Source organism: Carcharodon carcharias, chromosome 9 (genome assembly GCF_017639515.1).
Source record: "Carcharodon carcharias isolate sCarCar2 chromosome 9, sCarCar2.pri, whole genome shotgun sequence".
Lineage (NCBI taxonomy): Eukaryota > Metazoa > Chordata > Chondrichthyes > Lamniformes > Lamnidae > Carcharodon > Carcharodon carcharias.
The window spans coordinates 158,070,482-158,086,811 of record NC_054475.1 but is presented as its reverse complement, the minus strand read 5'-3'; the positions used below and the strand labels follow the sequence as shown (position 1 = coordinate 158,086,811).

The 16,330-nt window shown below is 44.3% G+C and overlaps 1 protein-coding gene across 7 annotated transcripts in view; it reads left to right on the top strand.

Moving 5' to 3' along the window:
- The window catches only part of si:zfos-2326c3.2 (mitogen-activated protein kinase kinase kinase kinase 4), a 280,244-nt gene that overhangs the window by 193,869 nt on the left and 70,045 nt on the right, over positions 1–16,330 (top strand). For all 7 annotated transcript variants that reach the window (XM_041195370.1, XM_041195371.1, XM_041195368.1 and 4 more), the window contains 3 exons: positions 238–353; positions 11,366–11,457; positions 15,363–15,511. In XM_041195370.1, coding sequence (XP_041051304.1) covers positions 238–353; positions 11,366–11,457; positions 15,363–15,511 — 357 coding nt within the window. The remainder of the gene's footprint in view (positions 1–237; positions 354–11,365; positions 11,458–15,362; positions 15,512–16,330) is intronic.

The window sequence follows — 16,330 nt, the reverse complement described above, 5'->3', positions numbered from 1 at the left end:
CTTTCTGTCTCATACATTGCTCCCCTTATAAATATATTCAGTTAATATCAGACGGTCCTGACCTATTGCCATGTTTGTATGAAATGCCCAATGTATTTTGAACTGCAAGTGGTCAAAATGATTGCTTTCATGGAGAATGCTTCACTCTTCTTACTAAAAGGACACAGTTACCAATCGGTGATGAAAAATTGCTGCATCATGGTTCACTGATTGTGGATTGTTTGTGTTTCTGTTCAGTAACTTTGAACTGCAACCCCTGTGGGAGAGGGTGGAGAGCCCGTTGGCCAAGCAAGTAAAAGGCAATTCCCCTGGCAGCAATTCACAGAGTCGAAGTAGCTCTCGGGCTGTATCAGGTGAGTCTGTGGCTATGGCATAAGTTTGTTCCTATAAACGTCTTTTGAAAGAAACGCAGAGGTTTCAGTTTGTCACTGCATCTTGTGTTATGAAACAAAGAGGAAATTGCAATATTGTGCCCATCAGCCTTTTTTTTCTGGGTCATGTTTTTCTTCACATTCTCATACCCTATAACTTCCCCAAAAGTTCCATTTTTTTTGGAGGGGGAAGTTATGGGTGTGGAACCAAGTTCCCAGGCAATGGCAATTTGGCAGTGTCATTCCCTGTTGAGCTGCGTGGGATTTATCTCGACATCGGAATACATAGAACTTACAGTGCGAAACAGGACCTTCGCTTTAATGAGCCTGTGTTGATGTTTACTTTCTACGCTGCCTGTTCCCATATTCCTTCATTCCCTCATCCCTTCATCCACCTACCTAATCTAATCTTGGAATTGTTGACATAACTCCTGCCTTAATCACTAACAGTGGAAATGGATTCCACAGCTGCATGGCCTTCTGTGTAAAGAAGTCTCTCCAGCTGCCCTCTGTTCTAAGCCTCCTGCATTTAATTGTTGGTGTCGCTCTAGACCTCTCAGCTATTGAAAACAGCCTGCTTTCTATTTACCCTATTCCATCCTTTCATAATTTCTATCACAACACTTCTATCATAATCTGCATTGTTCCATTTAAACAGACCTAATTTTTCAAGCGTTTCTTCAGATTTGTGTATTCTGATACCAACAACGTCTTAGTGAATCTACATTGTACCCTCTCTAAAGCCTCAATATGCTTCCTATCATGTGGAGCCCAAAATTTCACGCAGTACTCCAACTGAAGCCTAAAATATTATATGGGCTCATCATTACTTCTTGGCTTTTATATTCTATACCTTTTGAGATAAAAGTGAGAATTCCATTCAGTGATTTTACGACCTCATCAATCTGGGGTGCTGCCTTTAATAGCCTCTGACTCTATATGGTACTTCCAAATCCCTCAGCCACAGCTCTGACCCTACTTCATTCAGAGTATACTTACCACTGTTATTTTCTTTGCCGAAATCTATCTGAAAGTGGTATGGCTTGACATCCTCTAGTTTTCCTTATCTCCTTGTGGAAAAGTCTTTCATTCCTATCTGGTGTATCTGGTGGGTACTCGCTCCCCACCCTCCACACACCCTCAATTCTGGCAGTATGAACACTCAGCTGAGCTTAAAGCCAACATTGTAGGAAATTGGGAGAAAAAGCCTCATCATGTTACTCTATGGCAATGGCTACTGATACCCCAGGACTTTGCAGTGGTCTCTTCAGAGCAACATGTAGGTTGGAAATAGGAGAAGGCCAAGAATAGATCCTTGAATAGAGCTAACAGTGTAGGGGAGAGAAAAGAAGCTATTGCAGAAGGTTGTCTGAGTACAACTGGATAGGTAAGGGTGACACCAATCCCACTCAGCTGGGAAACAGAGGAGAGATCTTGGAGGAAGATAGTGTGGTCAACCATGTTAAAGGCTGTAGACGGGTCCAGCAGAATAAGGGGCAATAGTTTACCACAGTCACAGGAGATGCCATTTATGACTTTGATTAAGGCCATTTCAGTTCTGTTGCAGAAACAGAAACCTGACCAAGAGGCTCAGCCTTGGAATTGGAGGAGAGATGGGCATGTATTTGGGAGGCAATAACATGTTCAAAGACTCTGGATAACAAAGGAAGGTGGAAAATGGGGTGGTAGTTTACAAGGACAGGGAAGTCAAGGATGCATTTCTTCTACCTGAGAGCGTAGTGGAGACAGGTTCAATTGAGGCATTCAAAAGGGAATTAGACTGTTAGCTGGAGAGGAAGAAAGTGCAAGGTTACGGGCAGAAGGCAGGGGTCAGGCACAAGGTTTCTCATTCAGACAGCTGGTGCAGAGGTGATGGGCTGAACGGCCTCCTTCTGTGCTGTAACAGTTCTGTGATTCTGTAACAGTGGACTTGAAGGGGACAAGACCTGAGAAGAGGGAATCTTTAACAATATCAACTTGCATGGGAGCCAGGAAGGAAAACTTGGGTCTCAGCAGTTCGGTGACAATAGGATTGACAGAGCCATAGATGACCCTCATAGACAAGAGGTGGGGCAGGATTAAAGAAACCGTAGAGAAAGTTATAAGTTTAGGGCTAGAGAAGGGGTAGAAACTTTGAGAAATGTTGAAGTGCTGGGATGAGGTTGACATGTGGATGGGGTACAGTTAATTTGGAGCATCGACAAACTAATGCCCAGTTTTGGAGAGGGGAGTGGAGAGTGAGTGACACAGGAGCTGTTTGAGGGCCACCGGACACACTGCTGGAGTTTTCCTGTGGAAAACAAAGAGCTGAGGAGATCTGGAGGGTTGTCATTGGGTGGCTCCAAGTATCCGGTGGAAGTACCTTGTAGGCTTTATGATCAGAAATGCACCCCAATGGATCCGGTACCTCATGAATGCAGCCTGCAACAATGGGGAGCTAGTGAAAAGGACAAGAGCAAAGATCAGTGGTTCTTCGACTTATTAACCACCTGGAATGGCCTTTGCATGTTACAAGCTGTGTGACAAGCATTCTTAAAGCACTGAACACAGCTTCCTGAAAATCAGCAAAGGTTTACTGATTACCAAGCTGTTACGAGGGGACGAATAAATAATAAACCCCTACACCCCAACAAAAATTTCCATCAACAGTCGCTGCCTTGGTGTGTGCCAGTATTTTTTTTATATAGAAAAGGCCCAGGCTCCAACAAAGTAATTTTCCACTAAGGAAGCATGTCTGTCATTCACAATGTCCCACACAATTCCTCTTTCAAGCTCACATTGAGTATCACTGCCATGGTCTGCTCCTTTGTGACCCCCTCCTGAATTGTGGCACATATACAAACAGGGAACTGCACCGGAAGCCTTTTAATAACAAAGTGTTTCATATTCAGCAGCCCATTATGCTCTCAGAAAAACAAAACACAAGCTGAACTAGGTTTAACCCCAGTTGCTGAATAACCATATCGCATTTTGGTAACTTAGAATGTGAGCTTTCTAATGTCAGCCTTGGGGACTACCTCCACCATTTCAGAAAGTTTTGCCCCTGTAGAATCCTCAAAGCATATACCGTTATTAAAATGTCACGAGCATTATTGAAATGAGATTATCATTGCACCATCTGTGATGTTTCCACCTGATCCTTGCGATGGCAAATGTACATAGCCAGTTTCCCACAAGTTCACAATTCCGTCAGTTTTCACATCTCATTTGTCACTCCTCTTACTGCTTTCCTGGTAAGCTTACTGCTTACTGCTGGGTTTAGTGACCCCAAGCAATAAACACGTACCACATCTAATGAGAGAGTTTGATTATCTCTCTCTCTAAAATCAGCCATTTATAATGCATTAGATCATTTTATAGGATGAGGCAGAATTTTACAGCATAAGAATAGCCTGACTGTTCTGTACTGGTTTTTATGCTCCAGATGAGCCTGAGGTCCACCTTGCTTAATCTCACCCTATCAGCATATCTTCTCCATGGTGTCTAGTGGTAATGCCACTGGACTAGTAATCCAGAGGCCAAGACTAATGGTCCATTAATTCCACATCAGCTGGAGGATATTAAATTCAATTAATAAACCTGGAAGATAGCTAATCTCAGTAAATATGACCATGAAAACTATCATTGTTTATTGTAAAAACCCAACTGGTTCACTAATGCCCTGTACGGAAGGAAATCCACCATCTCTACCTGGTCTGACCTACATGTGACTCCAGACCTCCAGCAACGTGGTTCACTCTTAACTGCCCTCTGAAATGGGTTATCAAGCCACTCAATGCAATTAGGAATGGGCAATGAATGCTGTTCTTGCCAGTAATGTCCCCAACCCCTGAAAAAATGTTTTAAAAATGTAACAGCTTCCTCTTAAATGCATCTATGCTAGGGTTAGATAGCATTGATGATTCAAATTCATCCATCTTTCTCTCTGTTCTCGGTAATTTCCAATCTTTAATTGGCTTATTTGTTCACACAATGAACTCTCTCTTCTCCAAGGACAACTTCCAATTGAAGTTCCTCATCCCTGGAACCATTCAGATACATCTTTTCTGTACCATCTCAAAAGCCCCGCATCCTTCCTAATGTGTGGTACCCAGAATTGGGTAAAATGTTCCCCCTCCTCCTTTATATACCCTGCCCTGTCAAATGGTGTTGGTGACCATGGCCTTCCATTGGATTGGTCTATGATTATGCTTGGCAAAGTACTTCAGTGGTTTACCATTGCCTTCTGCAGTATGGCTGACCAGGAAATTCTCCTGCTCTTACTGCCTGCCTTCAGGTGTATAGGCAGGATCTGCAGGCTGATGACCAACCTCTTTGGCCAGGTATGAATATACCTTTCATGCTCATCAAGTCTTAAAGTGGGATTTGAACCCAGAGCTTCTGGCCCAGAGGTAGGGATGCTACCACTGGGTACAATGCTCCAGTTGAAGTCAAATCAATGTTTTATAAAGGTTTATCATAGCTTCTTTACTTTTGAACTATGTGCCTCTATTTGATAAAGCCCAGGATCACATAATCCTTATTAACCACTTTCTCAACCTACCCTGCCATTTTCAATGATTTGTGCACATATATTCCCAGATCCCTCTGTTCCTGCAGCTCCTTTAGAATTTTATGCTTTATCTTATATCACCTCTCCTCAATCTTCCTATCAAAATCTGTCACTTCATACTTAAATTTCATCTGCCATGTCTTTGCCCATTCCACCAGCCTGTCTATGTTCTCCTGAAGTCTATCGTTATCCTCATCACAGTTCACAGTTCACAGTACTTCAAAGTTTTGCATCAGCTTCACTTTTCAAAATTGGGCCTGGTACACCCAATTTGGGTTCATTAATATACCTCAAGAAAAACAATGTTCCTAATACCGACTGCTGAACCCCATTGCCTACCTACCTTCAGTCAGACAAACAACGGTTCACTATTCTCTGTTTCCTGTCACCCAGCCAATGTTGTATCCATGCTGCCACTGTCCCTTTTATTCCATGAGCTTCAACTTCCCTGACAACCCTATTATGTGGCACTTTATCAAAAGCCTTTTGGAAGTCCATATACACATCAACTGCATTACTTTAACTAACCGTGTCTGTTACAAAAAACTCAATCAAGTTATTGAAACACTATTTTCCTTTAACAAATATGTGTTGGCTTTCTTTAATTAATCTGCACTTGTCCAAGTGATTGCTAATTTTCACATGGATTATCATCTCTGCACGCTTTCCCAATATTGAGGTTAAACTGACTGGATGGACAAAAAATTGATGAATTGATAAAAATTTAACTGACTGGCCTATAGTTGCTGGGTTTACCCTTAGATCCTTTTTTAACTAAGAGTGTAACATTTGCAATTCTCCAGTCCTCTGGAACCACCACTGTATCTAAGGAAGACTGGAAGATTTTGTCAGTGCCTCTGCAATTTCTTCCCTTACACCCTCTGTATTCTCAGATGCGTCTCATCAGATCCTGCTGACTTATCAATGTTGAGTATAGCCAGTCTATCCAACATCTCCTTTGATTCTTTAAAATCAATTTTTAGCCCATCCAGTGCCTCAATGATCTCTTCCTTCACTATGACTTTGGCTATGTCTTCTTCCTTGGTAAAGATAGATGCAAAATACTTATTTAGTAGCTCAGATAATGTCCTTTGCCCTCCATGCATAGGTCTCCTTTTTGGCCCCTAATCAGCTCCACTCCTCCCCTTACCATCTTTTTACTATTTCTATGCTATTAGAAGACTTTTGGATTACATTTATGTTAGCTGCCAGTCTCTTCTCATACCACCTCTTTGTGTCTCTTTCTTACTTTTTCATATCCTCTCGAACTTTTTATATTCAGCTTAGTTCACAAATATTTTCAACCTGATGTGTGTCATACACCCACTTCTTCCTCTTCACCTTACTCTCTATTTCTTTCAACAATCAGGGAGCTCTGGCTTTGCTTGCCTTACCTTTATCCGTGGTGGGAATGTACCCTGACTGCACACAAACTTTTTCCTTTTTAAAGAAAGTCCGTTGTTCTCTTACAATTTTCCCAGTCAATTATTGATTTCAAATTACATAGGCCAGGTCTGTTCTCACTCCACTGTAATTGGCCCTCTAGTTTGCTCCTTTTCTTGTCTTTTTCCATAGTGAATTTAAAACTTATGATACGATGATCACTGTTCCCTAAATGTTCTCCTACCTACTTTGATCCACTTGGCCTACCTCAGTCCCCAGAACCAGATGCAGTAATAACTCCTTCCTCATTGGGCCAGAAACATACTGATCAAGAAAATTCTCTTGAACACACTTGAAGAGCTCTGTCCCTGCTCTTCCCTTTACACTACCCTTTGCCATCCTCCAGTTTATATGAGGATAATTAAAGTCCACCATTATCACTATATAATTCATCTTATTGTAATTTCCTTGCAGATTTGTGGCTTCATATCTTTCCCAGGAGTTGGGCACTAATAGAATACATCCCATAGCATAATAGTACCTCTATTGTTTCTTAATTCTAGTCAAATAGATCCTGCCCTTGACCACTCTCAGCGCATCCCCCCACCTCCGCCATCGGACTCTCTCCAGCACTGTAATATTCTGAACAATATTGCCACCCACCTCCATCCTTTCCTTCCCTATCTTTCTTGAACATACTGTACCACAAATATTTAGTACCCAGTCCTGTACTTTTTTGAGCCAGATCTCTGTTACCATAACAACATACCCCATCTAGTTAACATGACTGCAACTTAACTGCCTGATATTTTTTACCTTCTGTATTCATTCACAGGATTTGAGCAATGCTGGCAAGGCCAGCATCTAATACCTATCCATAATTGCCCTTGAGAAGGTGGTGGTGAGGTGCCTTCTTGAACCACTGCAGTCAATGTGGTACACCCACAGTGCTCTTAGGGAGGGAGTTCCAGGATTTTGACCCAGCGACAGTTAAGAAATGGTGATATATTTCCAAGTCAGGATGGTGTGTAGCTTGGAGGGGAACTTGCAGGTGTGATTTTCCCATGCATCTGCTGCCCTTGTCCTGTGTTAGAGGTTGCCAGTTTAGAAGGTGCTGTTGAAGGAACCTTGGTGAGTTACTGCAGTGCATCTTGTAGATGGTTCACACTTCTGCCACTGTGCATCAGTGGTGGAGGGAGTGAATGTTTGTGAATGGGGTGCCAATCAAGCGGGCTGCCTTGTCCTGGATGGTATCGAGCTTCTTGAGTGTTGTTGGAGCTGCGCTCATCCAGGCAAGTGGGGTGTAACATCACACTCCTGACTTGTGCCTTGGGAAGGTTTTGGGGTGTCAGAGGTGAGCTACTCGTCATTGAAGTCTTAGCTTCTGACCTGTTCTTGTAGCCACACTATTTATATGGCTAGTCCAGTTCAGTTTCTGGTCAATGATCTGGTAACCCCCAGGATGTTGATAATGGGGGATGCAGTAATGCTATTGAATGTCAAGGGGAGATAGTTGAAGATGGTTATTGCCTTGTGTGGCACCAATGTTACTTGCCCTAATTGCCCCTTGAATGCCTTGCTAGTTGCTAGACCATTTAAGAGTCAAACACATTGCAAGAGTCACATGTAGGCTAGACCAGGTGAGAGCAGCAGATTTCCTTCCCTCAGTAGTTGCACGGTCATCATTAGACTTTTAATTCCAGATTTTTTATTCATGGTGGGATATGAACCCTGGTCCCCAGAGTATTATGCTGGGTATCTGGAGTACTAGTCCAGTGAAACTACCGCTACTCCACTGCCTTCCCCTCCAACAACCACAACCAACTTCCTTTGCACTAGGTATGACTCCAACATGTGGAAAGTTTTCCCCCGATTCTCATTGACCCGTTTTGCTGGGCTTCTTGATGCCACACTTGGGCAAAGGCTGTTTTTATGTCAAGGGCAGTCATTCTCACCTCACCTCTGGAGTTCAGCTCTTTTGTCCATGTTTGGTATAAGGCTGTATTGAGATGAGGAGCTCAGTGGCCCTGGAAGAACCCAAACTGAGCATCAGTGAGCAGGTTATTGCTGTGTAAGTGCCACTTGATGGCACTATTGACAACCCCTTCCATCATTTCACTGATGATGAAGAGTAGACTGATAGAGTGCTAACAGGCCGAGTTGGATATGCCCTTCTTTTTTTGTACAGAATGCACCTAGGCAAGTTTCCACATTGCCTGATAGATCCCAGTATTGTAGCTGTAATGGAACAGCTAAGGAGGCAGCTAGTTCTGGAGCACAAGTCTTCAGTACTATTGCTGGAATGTTGTCAGAGCCCATAATGTTTACACTATCCAGTGCCCTCAGCCATCTCTTGATATCATGAGCAGTGAATCAAATTAGTTGAAGACTGGCATCTGTGATGCTGAGAACCTCTGGAGGAGACCAAGATGGATCATCCACTCAGCGCTTCTGGCTGAAGATGGTTGCAAATGCTTCAACCTTGTCTTTTGCACTGATGTGCTGGGCTCCTCCATCATTGAGGATGGGAATATTTGTGGAGTCTCCTCCTCCAGTGAGTTGTTTAATTGTCCACCACCATTCATGACTGGATGTGGCAGGACTGCAGAGCTTAGCTCTGATCTGTTGGTTGTTGGATCACTTAGCTCTGTCTATTACACGCTGCTTCCACATTTTGACATGCAAGTAGTCCTGTGTTGTAGCTTCACCTGGTTGATACACCAACTTTAGGATGCCAGGTCCTGCTCCTAGCATGACCTCCTGCATTCTTCATTGAACTCAGCTTGATTCCCTGAGGATGGTAATGGTGGAGTGGGTGATATGCTAGACCATGAAGTTACACTGCTGCTGCCACTGTTGGCCCACAGTGCCTCATGGATTCCCAGTTTTGAGTTGCTAGGTCTGTTCAAAATCTATCCTATTTCACATGATGGTAATACCAAACAATGAGGGTATCATCAATGTGAAGACAGGACTTTGTTCCCACAAGCACTGTGTGGTGGTGCCTCCTACCAATACTGACATGGACAGATGCATCTGCAGCAGGCAGGCTGGTGAGGATGAGGACAAGTAGGTTTTTCTCTCTTGTTGGTTCCCTCACCACCTGCCCAGCAGTTATGTCCTTTAAGACTCAGCCAACTCAGACAGTAGTGGTGCTACCAAGCCACTCTTGGTGATGAATATTGAAGTCCCCCCACCAAAGTACATTCTGTGCCCTTGACCGCCTCAGTGTTTCTTCTAATTGGTGTTTAACATGGAGGAGTACTGATTCGTCAGCTAAGGTACGTGGTCATCAGCAGGTGGTTTCCTGCCCATGTTTGACCTGATGCCATGAGACTTCATGGGGTCTGGAGTCGATATTGAGGACTCCCAGGGCAATTCCTTCCTGACTGTATACCACCTCTGCTGGGTCTGTTCTGCCGGTGGGACATGACATACCCAGGGATGGTGATGGTGGAGCCTGAGACGTTGCCTGTAAGGTATGATTCCATGAGTATGACTCTGTCAGGCTATTGCTTGACTAGTCTGTAGGACAGCTCTCCCAATTTTGGCACATACACAGTAAACCTAATGTCGGTATTTTTGCAGTCCCTCTTAGTCTGGCCCCACCTAATACTTAACTATTTCCTACCTATCTCTCCCAACCCTTTGTTTCTCCTTCCTATTGCTACATGCTGGTTCCGATCCCCTCACCAAATTCATTTAAATCCTCCTCAAAAGCATGAGCAAACCACCCGAGAGGAAACTGGTCCTAGCTCTGTTGAAGTGCCATCCCGTATGGGACCCACTTCCCCCAGAACCACTCCTAATGTCTCCTAGAGTTCTGTGAACTTATGGGAGTGGCACCATTAAAGTTTAGTTTATTGAAGCATGCTTGCATATTTTTATTCATTCATGGGATAGGGGCATCACTGGCAAGGCCAGCACTATATTGCCCACTCCTAATTGCTCTTGAAGAGCTGAGGGCAGTTAAGAGTCAACCACATTGCTGTGGGTCTGGACTCACATGTAGGCCAGACCAGGTTGGCAGATTTCCTTCCTTCCCTAAAGGGCATTTGTGAACCAGACAGGTTTTTAACAATAATCACGTCATGGTCATCATTAATTTTCCTCTAATTCAATTCAAATTTCACCATGTGTCATGGTGAGATTCGAACTCTGGCCCCCAGATCATTACCCTTGGTCTCTGGATTCCTAGTCTAGTGACAATACCACTACACCACAGCATCCCACTAAAGCTGTCCTCTTACACCACGTTTCCAGCCATACATTCATCCACTCTATCCTCCTATTACTATGTTTGCTAGCGCATGGATAAGAAGAGGAATTTCAGACAAACATTTACTGAGTGTTGGCACTTCAGTATCTCAAGCTACAATTTCCGGGCCCAGTTATGAATCTGATCTGCTTCTGCAAAATGGTCAATTCAGTTAACTTGCACTGACGAGCCAAACCCTTTTTAAGACAGATCAATGAATTATGTTGCAAAGCTCACAGATGGAACTAAATTTCAAAGGGCTAAAAATGGAGTGGAGGGTTTGTGAGGGGACTGGGGGTGGGGAGTGAGCGAGGGAGAATGAAAAGTTAATCATACTGCTTTGTAACTGGTTTTAAAAGGAATCCTGTTGATGAGAATCCCTTGTTTCCATGGTTGCACATTTTATTTCATGTGGTTACTTTGCTTTAATTTGTTGCCAGTCCATTTGATTCCTTTAGTCCCTAGCAATCTGCGCAGCACGATGACTGTCATTTTCAGAAGATGCTGATAGCTCTACTAGTCAAAGGCTGAAATGAATTATGTTACCATTTTATTTATTTGAATAGGCACTGCTAGAGTTCCCTGAACTTAAGGGAATGGAGCTTATTGAAGCATGTTCGCACATTTTGTGTTTCTTGACCCTAAATATTTTGAAACCAGATCAATCATGCTGACCAAACTGTACGTGTTCAAGCCAATGGACTTCCATTTCTGCATTAAGCAGGCCTGGGCCGTCACCATGATAGACTTGCCGAAGTTCCGCATGGATTTCTGTCATTAATTCCTCTTTTTGACTTGCAGCACCTTTTTCCAGTTCCTCCGCCCAAAGCGACAAGCAGCTCAGCAAACGATGTGAAGAGAAAAGGAGTTTCCCGATATCTCGGAATCACATGGTGAGTCGCCTTTTTGAGGCACATAATGCAGAAATATACCTTCCGATCTTCTTCTCAGCCTTTGTGCCTTGTTCAGGCCAGTCTTCCCCCTTCAAATACTATGCCCTAAGAGGGCATTGGCGACCATGGACTTCCATTGGATTGGTCCATGGTTATGCTTGGCAAAGTACTGCCATTGCCTTCTGAGATAGTCTTTCTTTGTCACTAGACATGGGACTTGGTTAGTAGACAGACTCTGGATAACACTGGTTTATTAGTACTGGTTCTAAACAAGTTATAGAGTAGGTATGTTGTTCCAATCTTGAGAGAGAGAAAGAGAGAGTCTAACATGTGACCGACTGATGTCAGTAGTACATCATTATCTATGTCATACATTAGCAGTATTATGCAGTATGGTTGATCAGGAAACCCTCCCTTTCCTTACTATCTCCATTGGGCATATTGGAAGGAGTTACAGGCTGATAACATGTTTGACCATGTTATGCATGCATCTTCCCAGTCCTGATCCTGGACTTGAACCCAGAGCTCCTGGCCCCAAGGTAGGGACACTACCACTGCGCCACAAGACCTCCCTGTCTCAAGCCACAGTAGCAGTTGTTTTTCCAACAGACGACATCTTATATCTTGTCCTCAAAGTTTATTTTGTGGGTTTCTGTATATCTTTGCTATCTAGCATTGTTATGTTGGCAGAGGAACAGCTGTAGGCCATTCAGCCCCTCAAATGGTTCAACCATTCAATTAGATCGTGGCTGATTTGTACCCCAGCTCCAGTTACCTACCTTCGTTCCCTATCCCTGATATCCTTAACCACCAAAAAACAATCTTATCAATTACAGTCCTGAATGTTTAAATTAACCAAGCCTCAGCAGTTAGCTGGAGGAAATGTTCCAGATTTTCACTATCCTTTATACAAAAGGCAAACTTTTGTTCTGCAATTGGCCTAGCTCTAATTTTGTGATTATTTCCCCTTGTTCTGGATTCTGTCACCAGGAGAAATGTTTGCCCTGTAACTACCCTATTGAACTTATATCATTTTTCAAGACCTCCGCCAATCATCTCCCAACCTCCTATTCAATGGACCATAAGCCAAGTGAATCCAACTTGTCCTTATAATTTAGCCCTTTAAGCTTTGCTATAATGCTAGTAAAACTGGGCATTACCACCTCTCAGGCCAATGGCCTGGATTTTCATGTTAGAGGCGGGTAGCAGGAGTCAGAAGAGTTCCCGGATAGATATGGCCGCCTTGAGAAAAAGTGCCTCGAAAGCTCAAAAGGCACAATTTTCATTCCTGGGTAGGGGGGAGGTACAGGTGTAGGCTGGAGTTGGAGTTGGGCCCGCAGCCCCGGGGCAGAATTTTAAGGCCCTGTCGTGGCGGGGGCCAAGGCGGTAAAATGCGGCGACCCGTTCAAAAGTCCATTGACTTCGGTGGGACTGGAAAACCCTGCGGCGGAAGGGGCTGGAAAATTCTACCCCCAGAAACAGTTCCGAGATAGCAACGAGGGCTGTCAAGTGCCAAGGCAGCCTGGTTAAAAGGCCTGCCTCAGTTCTTGGGACTTTGGCCTGAATTTTCCCGTCGGCGATTTGGAGGCGGGGCCCGCTCACCAACGGGAAAATGACGCGGGATGACATCAGGAGGAACCCCCGACATCATCCCGCCCCATTTAAATATTCAGGAAGGCGGGCAAACAGCGAAATCAGCTTGAGGCCATTGACAGGATAATTAAGGTAATTAAAGACCCTGCCCGTCCAACCTTAAGGCTGGCGGGCAGGGCAAGAGCCCCAGTAGGCTTCTGATAATACATGAAACCTCATTTACTGGCGGGATGAGGTTTCATGTCCGTTTTAAAAATCTTAAATAAAGCTTACGTGAGATTTATTAACATGTCCCATCTCGTGTGACATTGTCACATGAGGGGGACATGTTAATTCTTTTTTATTTTTCTATTTTGACACTTTGAAGCCCTGTGACTAAACTCCCTGAGACAGCACTTAGTCTCAGGGAGCAGTGTGCACACATGCATGAAAGAGGGCACTTTGACAGTTGGGGAATCCCTCCCCCCCACACACAGGAAGCCCATTGGATGGGCCTTTATTCGCCCGCCCACTTAAAATGGCGGTGGGGCCCGCCCGCCAACCTAGGGCAAAACTCTGCCCTTTGTCTCAGTTGTATTACTTAATATTAGACCATGTATCCCTCATCCCTCCCATCCCTTCACCCATCTACCCAATCCCCACGCCCCATCCTTGCCAACTCATGTCAACACATACCACCCGACCTACACCTTATGGCCCCTCATATCTTCCATGCCAATTCATAGCACTTCGGTTCACCTTGAATGCACTCTTTACAGAGCCAATGAACCATTAGTAACAATGGCATGTGTGGAAAAGCTTAAAAAAAAACAACCATTTATAACTTTATTTTAAAAACCTGCTGTTACTACAACCCTATAAATGTGTCAATCAACCCGAGCTTTTGGTTGGATTTGGGGGTACGGATACAACCTTTTGAAGTTAACTTTCAAAATGTTCCCTCATCCAGACTATGGGCAGAATTTTATGACATTGAGATTTTACGTTCCTGCTGTCGTCCATGGGATTTATAACGATCCGTCGCATTTTACGGCCCCGTCTCTGCTGAAACGAGGCTGTAACATTCTGCCCTATGGCTCATGCCACCTTTGAGGGGCCATAAGCCAGGAGCACTTCAGAAACTGGCCCGACTCCATGAAAATTGCAGGGAGTTAGGTGATTCCGATGCCTACAATGGAGCCGACCAGGCCAGGAGTGCCTGCCCCTTTGCCACGTGCTAGAGAAAATCAAAGGCGCTGGGAATGGGGGGGCAGGAATCCCAGAACTAGGTCCCATCCACCATTTTTAAAGGTCCACAGAGTCTCCACAACTCTGCGAAAATGTACCACAACTTTTCTTTCCTAAGATTTGGTGCCAGAAAAGCTACAAACATTTGCTGTTTGCATTGTTATTCCTTGCAAGTTTTTGGTTTTCAATGTTCCCTTTTTGCATCTCTTGTTACTTTCTTTGTGCCTCTTTCAACTGCTGCTGAAACTCTAATCTGGCATTGTATCTAGGCTCAACTATTCCAATGCTCTTTTGGCTAGCTTTCCCCCTTTATACACATGAGCTCATGCAGAGCTCTGCTGGACACGTCCCAACTTGTGCCAAATCCCATCCTGTGCTCTCTGATCTACTTTTCCACTTACCTCTTGTCTTTGTATAAGCTTTTCTCTTTTACTTCATCTGTTGTTGTGGTTGCTTAACTACATAAGTGGAGCCTTTGCCTTTGAGGGGTGCATACTGGTTTTGCATTGTACCAAATAAGTTGATGAATTCTTCCCGGTGTTTGTGAGGGATTAACAGATTTGCGACAAATATGGAGCCAGGGAAATGGAGGTGGAAGGGTTGGACACAAGTGATTCAATGATGAAAGGGATGTAGTGTGAGGCATAAGGAGTTGGTAATGGGACATGTAAAAACACAAAAGTTAGGCCTGGAGGTGGTGTAAATAGCTACAGCAGAATAGCAGAAGAGGTGGGGGGGTGGGGGGGGGGGTGGTGGTTTGGGGGTGGGGGGGGTTTGTGGGTGGGGGGTGTTGGGGGGATGGGGACAGCATGGAAAATTTGGCAACGGGAAGGTTCCCATAGCAGAGAAGAGCCCAGGGATGAGGATGACCCTACTGGCTGTGATTTGATAATAAGGAGGCAGGTGGATGAATGAGACAGCAGCTGGCTTCGAGGGCACTTGGGTTTCCAAGTGGATGAAGTTGAGAGTCAGTTACTCAACACAGTTGTCAAGGCCATTAAATGGAGTTGATGCAGAGCTCAGGGCTGCACAGAACTCATAAGCTCTTCTCAATTGTGAACTGATGTGATTTTTTGAATTAACAGGAGGGAATCACGCCAGCCAGAGGAAAGATTGGCAACAGCCCTTTTGTGAAAGTGACAGATTACTCCTCATCAAGTGATGAAGTTGGTAGTACAGATGAAGATGATGATCTGAGCTATAACCAAGCAGCATCTGTACCAGCCAGATCAAGGTATGTGACCATCATGTACAGGTGGCAGGTTGGCTCTTGGCTCTGGGTTCAAAGGTTGTGGGTTTTAAGCTGAACTCCAAGCCTTGAGCTCATAAACTGGGCTGGCTCCTCAGTTTAAACCCAAGGGTCTGCCACGCTACTAGAAGTGATCTCACCCAACAGGAAAAAATTGCAGGGGTTTGGCAAAAGAGCAAGGGGAGTGCGTCTAATCAGATTGATCCTTCAAAGGAGCCAGCACAGGCAGAATGGGCTGTAAGGTCTCTTCCTGCGCTGTCTGGCTCCATGGTCCACCTTACGATCATTGGTTAGTGACTCCAGCCCCTCTTAGACCAGGAGATTCTGAGGCACATTGTCATCCCCATGCAGTTCCACCCTGAAAATTGCCTAACTCTAGACAAACTGGGAATTGGAATAGAGCTCTATCAACCCAAACACATTAAGGAGGCTCATTAGTGAAAATTTTATCATACAGATGCGAAGACGTACAAATTGGACGCAAGATTCCCCCTCCTCCCACCCCACTCCAGTCTGAATTAAACATACACCTTGTCAACAGTCATACTGGAGGATAGAGAGATAGACTGAGCTTAGACAGCAAACCATATGACTTCATTATGACAAATCCCAGCACTGATGCCCACCACTGCATTAGCAGTCCAGGAAGTAAGTGCGAGTTGTAATTTTAGGCTTTGGCAGACCGTGGATGATTAAGCTGTAGTGCTTTTTTTTTAGAGAAAAAAAATAAGCGTTATCTGAGTTTTACTGCGATATTATTTGTCAGATCCTGCAGTTTATGACCATTAGCATGAGCTACAGTGA